At 33.4% G+C, this 7,741-nt stretch overlaps 1 protein-coding gene across 1 annotated transcript in view; it reads right to left on the reverse strand.

Moving 5' to 3' along the window:
* Positions 1 to 7,741, reverse strand: part of NSF (N-ethylmaleimide sensitive factor, vesicle fusing ATPase) — a 103,610-nt gene that overhangs the window by 41,133 nt on the left and 54,736 nt on the right. Inside the window, exons 12-13 of the mRNA XM_025045614.1 lie at positions 2,763 to 2,858; positions 7 to 84 (exon numbers count right to left, since the gene is read on the reverse strand). Of these exons, the coding sequence (XP_024901382.1) occupies positions 7 to 84; positions 2,763 to 2,858 (174 nt within the window). The remainder of the gene's footprint in view (positions 1 to 6; positions 85 to 2,762; positions 2,859 to 7,741) is intronic.

Consider the following 7,741-nt stretch of genomic DNA (forward strand, 5'->3'; position numbering starts at 1 on the left):
TAGGACTCGAGTAACAGGATCACCCCACTTGATTATACCATTCATAATGTAACTGGCATAATCCTCTTGGTTTGTGCCAAATGCCTATGGAGGAAAAATATAGTCTCAAGCATTTTGAGCATTTAGTATTAAAAATAAAAAATATTTAAAGGTAGAAAAGATGAGTATATATTAAATATATAATAATTCCTATATAATAATTCCTATATACTAAAAGCATTGAGCAATAACCTGTTTTAATGTAAAAAGCCTGAAAAGTGAAAACAAAAACCCCCACAAAAACACAAAAGAGTTTTAGAATTTCTCATTTTGGGGAGGCTGGGTGGAGGAAGATGCTTTGGGTGACTTAATGAAATAAAACAATAGATTCTAGGCTCAGATTCTACCAGAGCCTAAGCCCTCATAATCCCTGAGGAAGGGTATGTTCCAATGTGCTTAATTCTGTAAGGAGTACGTAGGTTATGGCCTCTTCGAAGAACAAAGAGCGAAAAAGATTATGGACTTAGAAATTAGAAACCATTGGCTCAGCTGACAAAGAGACCATCCTAACATTGACTGTAGGTGTCACGGATTAAAATGAGACTATACAATGGTAATGGGGTCCTGTCCACAGCAGCCTGGTGGCAGGGTATGTATGTTAAATGGCACCAAAGTAAGTATATGTGTATAAATACAAAGTTTAAAACGAAGTAGAAATGAGCTGCTATCAAGAAAGACTGAAGGTTTGGAAAAGAAAATAGAAGCAATTATTACATTTAATTGTTTTAATTGTGCTTACTAAACATTGGAGCTTAAATCACATCATTTTTAACCTCTAATCTCAAATTGTTAACTTCCATCAAACCAGCTGCCAAAAGTAGTCAATAACTTTAGTGATTAGTTACTTAGTTACTTAATTACTTAGTTACTTAATTGAATTGTATTTTCATAAAGGAAATAGGGAAAAAAATGAGTATGAAAACATAACCCAATGTAATGTCAAGGTCATATGTCCATTTTTTGGTTTTATTCCCCAAACTCTTGGAATAAAGAAAAGTTAAGTTATTACTTATTTTACTTAGTTATCTTAGTTTCCCCTTTCTCGTAGCCAAATTATTTGTCATTAAAAAAAATCTTGAGTAGATCAATTAGGCTGGGATCTAATATTTTTGGCAACTATTGCAAAGGACAACAATGAAAGATAAACCATTTCCATTGCTCAGTAACTTCTGAAATGTAATATTTTATATTTAAGACACAACAGTCATAAAAAAGTAAACAGGGCTACAATGAATTGATTTTTGTCTTTAAGGGAGATACCTGCAACGAATAATTATGGCCAAGAATATATGAAAAACTTAAACAGATCAAATAAAAATAAAGAACGAACAATACAACAGAAAAGTAGGCAAAGACACGAACAGCATTTCACAAAAGACATTCATATGGCCAACAAACATGGAGAAATGCATAACTTCCTAAGTAACCAGTGAAATGCAAATCAAGACCAAAATGAGATCCCCTTTTGCATCCAATTGAATGGCAAAAATTAAGTCTGACAATACCAAGTGTGGTAGAGGATGCTGAGTAATTAGGGGAAGTGCTTATTGGTTCAACCACTGGGAAAAGTTTGAAATGCTTCAGTTTGAAGTTGTATGTTCATATTGCCAACAAACCAGCAATTTTATTTCTAAATATATATATCTAAGAGAAACTCATTCAAGAATGCTTTACGGCAGTACTTGTTTGTAGTACAAAAACCGGTAACATTCCAAATGCCCATTGACAGGAAAACAGATAAATCGTGGTACTCATACAATGGAATGTTATTCAGCAATGAAAATGAATGATGTATGGCTACAGGAAATCATATGGATGATCCCTGAAAACAAAATATGTAATAAAAAATCAAGTACCAGAAAATTATACGCACCATATTTTATTTTACAGACCATGTAGATTAATGACAACAGTGTGTCATGAACTGAAGATTAAAATTAATTCAATTCTGTGCACTTGAGGTCCATTTGAAAAAAACAAACAAACATACACACCTCTTTAAGAAGCCTTTCTAAACTTGGTTTTGTACTAATACAGGACAAAATGTATTAACGTAGGACTAATATAGGACAAACAATGGTTACTCAAACATAAGTGGTTATTTTATAGGAAAATGGGTTAATGACCTTATACTGTATTCTAAAGCTCCAGCAATGACTATTGAGTTTTGAGTGCATTTTAAGAAAATTGAAACCTTTTTTTTTTAAAAGGGCACTTAGGATGGTTAAGAGTCCTCAGAAACCATGTAGTTAGAGAAACTAGAGGTGTCAAGCAAGAAAAAGGCAGGCCTTGGAGGAGGTTGGGAAAGGGAGAGAGGAGGATATGAGAGTTACTTTTAAATATCATAAATAACATGGAGGGTGGATGAATTAGTTTTGGTTTTGGCAGCTTCGAATGTATAAGAGCCATTAATAAAACTAATTCTAGTTCAAATTAAAGTAAGAACTAATATTTAAAAAGTCTCAAAATGGGACCGTATGCCTTATAAGATGGTGAGCTCCCTATCATGAGAAATATTTCAGTGAGTATTGGTTAATTACCTAGCCATAAGAGTTACTGTACAGATGTTTCTTATATTGGACACTTCCAATACTGAGATTTTCTGATTTTTAAAAACTACATAAGATATAACCTTCCATGATACTGGGTAAAATGGCACTTATTTTTCTCCTGAATTATTATTATGATTTTTGGCTTATATATTACTTAATATTAGTACTCACTGGTTTGATGTCATTCTCCAAAGAAGCAAGGAAGTCCCCTCTTGTCACCTGCAGGCTCTCTGCTTTCTCCATGTCCACTTCAACTTTAGTACTGGCCTAGTTAGAAATGAAAACAAAATGTAAGGACTTCCAAGATTTAAGTTTATTTTTAGCCTAAGAATGTAACACCTGAAGATTTTAAAAAACATGTTTTCACAGACAAAAACATCTATCTCAAATTCACAAACATGTATACCTTTGCCTAAACAAAATATATTCCAGTTCTAGGAATTTATCCCATAAACATACTCACGAATGTATACAAAGTTATATTATCGAAACATCTACTACAGTAATTAGTAATAGCAGACAACTAGAAGCAAGTGGGTACCAGTTAAACAAATTATGACGCATCTGTACCAAAGAACACTGGATAGCCATTTCTTTCAAAATGAAGCCCAAGGAAGAGAAAATTCACATAGAGGGTCCCTAAGAACAGTGGCTCTCATCCTTGGCTGCGTATCAAAACAATCTCTAGAGCCTTTAAAAATACACAGATGCCCAGTCCTACTCCCTTTAGGATTTTGATTTAACACGTCTAGTATAGGGTCCAGGCATTTGTTTCTATAAAGTGCCACAGGTGACTCTGATGTTCAACCAGGGTTGTAACCATTATTCTAGGAGACCAAGGACCTACAACTTTCATCTGTACTCATATTTTGTGCTTGAGAATCTATGTGCCAGCTCCAAATATCCTGCTTACTGCACCTGGAGCTGACACTTAGAACAGACATCTGGAGAAGCATCAAGGCCTTTATCAGCACCCGGAGCTGCCAGGACCTGATGAGTGATTGAGATACCAACACATTTTTTAATGCGACTGGGCTCACTCCCAATAGCACGAGGCAAGTGAGTCTAAGTTTTAAAATGGTACTATGGTTTTTTAAAAAGTTATCTTCAAAAAAATCTGATTATAAAACAAAAGTATGTTAAGCAATATCAACCTTCTATCGATTATTATAAAACATGAGTCATGTTCCTTTAAGAACAGACTGCTGAGACAAATAAAACGACAGACTTTTTTTTAAAAGTCAGCTTTATCGGATAAAAAGAGCTATGTCAGGAAACTGGAACAAGATGGCAAACAGAACACGTTTATTTACCTCCCTTCTTGCCCCCAAACCCATGAAATGAAGAAAATGAGAAAGGTTAAACAGCATGGAAGATATATCGAGGTTTTAACACTGATCTAAGAGGAGTCTGAGGAGAGAAGAGAAAGAATGATGGAGAAACAAACAATAAAAGACAGAAGAAAACACATTTTCCACAGCTAAAGAAAGATGTGTCTTTGTAGTTTAAAGGGTTCAATGAGTGCTGATCAGGATAAATGAAAAGAAACACATATCTGCCTTGGACACACTGCTGTAAAGTATCAGCACACCAAAGATGAAGAGAAAGTTCCAGAACTTTTTTGAGAGACAAAAACAGGTTACCTGCAAAGAAACCAGAATAAAACTGGCCTAATACCTTTCACCGGCAACACTAGAAACTAGGAGACAATATAACCATATTTTCAAAATATGTCTGGCTATCTACCCTAAAAAATGATTTCCACATATGTACATAGGGAGGTGCAGGCAAGCATCTTCTTAACAGTATTATGCGCTGTTCTAGGCCCTAGAGACACAGCAGTAAGAGACAAAGTTCCTGTCCTCATGGATCTTACATTTTAAATTGTGTTATAATAGTCTAGAATACTGCGCATTTGTCCAAAATAATACTCACCTATACTAGATGGAAAGTTATCCAAGACATATTGCCAAGTAAAAAATATAAACTGCAATTCGATTAAAGCTTTATTTTAAAGCACATATGTATATAAACGTAAATCTAAAGAAAACCAACCACAGAGGTATATCCCAAATGTTGGCTACCCCTGGAGAGTGAAAGAGAATGGATGTCGAGATGTCGAGATGGCCTGTCTCACTTTTCCTTATATACTCTGGCGTCCTTGAGTCTTCTAAAGACAATATATTTATGTAGGACTTATACAGTTTTAAAAGGAGAGAAGGTAACAAAGTGACATTTAAATAGACATTGGCACAATTAGGTATTTGGTAAATTTTAATCACATTTATTTGACATCTCTAAGATGGGGGAAAAAATAGGAAATAGTGTTACAAGAAATGAACACTTCCATGAAAGAATAATGATGCTTAGTTCATAATACATAAATCTCTAATAGCGTTATAGTTTCTAAAGTATATTCATATACATTATCTCATTTCGTCATTCCCATATTTCATTTTAATCTCATACAAGGCCAGAAGTTTTCTTAAATTAAAGGTAAGGGAAATTTAACTAAGGGTAGATATAGGATTTCTTTCTTAGGGAATCTTACCTAAAGGTTTTAAACTCTGATGAATACTTTTGACACATCTGTAAGGATTCTACAAGGTGAAAGTAAAGAAGTGAGTTTTGACAGAATTGTACTAAAATCGCAGTGAGGCTACCAGACTCACTTTCAACGTCCTCTCCCTATACAGCCATAGTTGTTATTATGATGTTTTGTATTTTTATTTCCTCTTATAGTGAAACAATTCAAATGACAGAAATGTATAGCAATACAAAAGGAAAATTTTGTTTATTTTTCAACGATTGCCAAAAAATATGATAGATTTCAGGACTGAAGCTCATGTGAAACTTGTCTTTTCACTATTAATCAAGTACTTGCCCAGTGAATTAAAAGTGAATTAAGACAGATGAAGTATAGTTTTTTTAAACAAGCTGTTTTTAGACATTCTAAGAATTTTAGAAGTTTCCTAATTGTAAACAATCAATATTACAATTGCAAATGATTCCTGCCTCTTCATTAAGTTTTTTAAGGATTTCTCTTAGCTAACTTTCACTATTTTATCAAAAGTAGTAAAATCTTATTTTTAAAAATTCTACAATGCTGAATTTTTAACTCATTCAGAAAACCCTTTTTTCATTTGTCTGAATTAGTGAGATTTTCCCCTGCATTTTATTTATAACAGCTAATCAATATAAAAGAGGCGACATCTTTCAGCTTCTACCCGCAGAAGCTAATAAACTTGTATTTCAACACTAGCAAATATCAAGTGGTCACCCTTAAATTTCATAACCTTTTAAATGTGACCTTTCAAAGTTCTTATCATTCCTCTTAAATTAAGGGTAGAATGACTTTAATCAATCAAAATTCTATAGAAAATAAGAAATAATTTTATTGAAATTCTGTAAACATAGATCAGAGCTTTGATTTAGTTGTAAAGTGTGTGTGTGTCCTCAATTTATTTCCTTACAACAGATTAGAACAGAAGAAATTTGGGTTATGAATCTTCTCTATCTGAAGCAGAAATTCCTTTCAAGATAAAAACCACCAAATGTCACATGAATTTTAGTTGACCAGAAACATGGGTTCAAGTACAGATGACATGAACATCAGGTGTTCGTGACTGGATTTTCCACTTGTTTCAGAAAACCTGAAAGAACAGTTTAACCGGGAAGACTTGTTTAGTCCACCTGACTTTGTTTAAGCCTAAATCTTTTGAAAAGGAAGCAAAATAACATTACAGAGAATAGTGTTATTCTTTTTTTATAATACAAAGAAAGAACATCATAACAAACCGTTGACTGTTGTGTATAAGTTCCATACCAACTTTAAATTGCAAGTTTCGAATTACTTATTCATTAATCACTACTAGTAAAGCCATGAATATGTACAGCAATAGGAATATTAAAACTGTATGCCTTTTGTTCAGCTGAGGAGGAGGCTTGTTGGGAAAACAGTGTTTAAAGAACAACATAGATGTTTTAAAATGCAGAGAAGGAAATAAACATTAGTACCAATTCTTTTTTGGGAGTGAGGTTAGTGTCTTACAAGTCTCTTACATTAGCTATGCCATAGCCACTGTAAAAGAAATAAAAATAAAAGCTCTTTGGTATAAAAGGTGTGGATCACAAGTTGATATGCATTATCCGAAGTTTAAATTAAAGATAATTCAACCACATGGAAAAAGTGAGGGAAATAATGTCCAATATTTGCATTACTTTTTACTTGCAAATCTGAGTGATAATATATTCTGTACAGAGGTAGTTAACATATTAGCTTAAAATTAGAAAAACGATAACTGCAAATAGTCAACAAAAATCAGAAACTCATACGTTGAAAAGGATATATATGCTATTCTCTCAAATCAGCCAATAATAACAAAAATGGAAATAACTAACATTTATGAATAGTTTGTAAGGCACTTCTGCATAAAGCATTTGATTTCATTTTCACAAAAAATCCTAATGAAATAGGTAGTTATTGCCTCTTGACAGATCAGAAACCAAAAAGTGAAAGAAGTGTAATGCATAACCACGCCTTACGACTATGAAACACATGCTCTTTTCTTCATATCTCACTGCTTCATCCGTAAAACTAATGCATGCTTAAAGAAAGCATATTTCCTAGTGAGATGATGGCTTAGAGACATTTTGGGATAAGATTGTTGTGGTAAAAATGGCAAATAACTAAATAAGAGAAAAATCCAGTGGCTAATGCATTTGGAAAATCTAATAATTAATAAAGTAGCTATTGCGGATTATATCGAGAAGCACTGATGTGGTCTGAGGTGAAGGATCAGTAAGGTGGGGAGCAATTTTCACATCATATACACGATTTTTCTTGGAGTCACTATCACTTAAGACATTTCTTATGGAAAGTAAAATAAAAAAAAGAAAAGAAAAATGGAAAGGAAAGGAGAAAGGAAAGAATAAACAGAAAGGAAAAGAAAGGAAAGAAAGGATCCATCTTATAAAGAACTCAATACTATATTCCCACACTATCTAGACCTTCGGCATTTTTTTTTTAATGCAGTTGTACTAGTCGCCTCCTCCCGCTAGGTCTGCAGTATTTTAAAGAGGTTTTTCTTAGCTGTGGCTTCCTCCAGTTTGGCATTCTTGAGCTAGAACAAAGTCACTTCTATTATGTA

Source organism: Pteropus alecto, unplaced genomic scaffold, assembly GCF_000325575.1.
Source record: "Pteropus alecto unplaced genomic scaffold, ASM32557v1 scaffold313, whole genome shotgun sequence".
NCBI classification, from domain to species: Eukaryota; Metazoa; Chordata; class Mammalia; order Chiroptera; family Pteropodidae; genus Pteropus; species Pteropus alecto.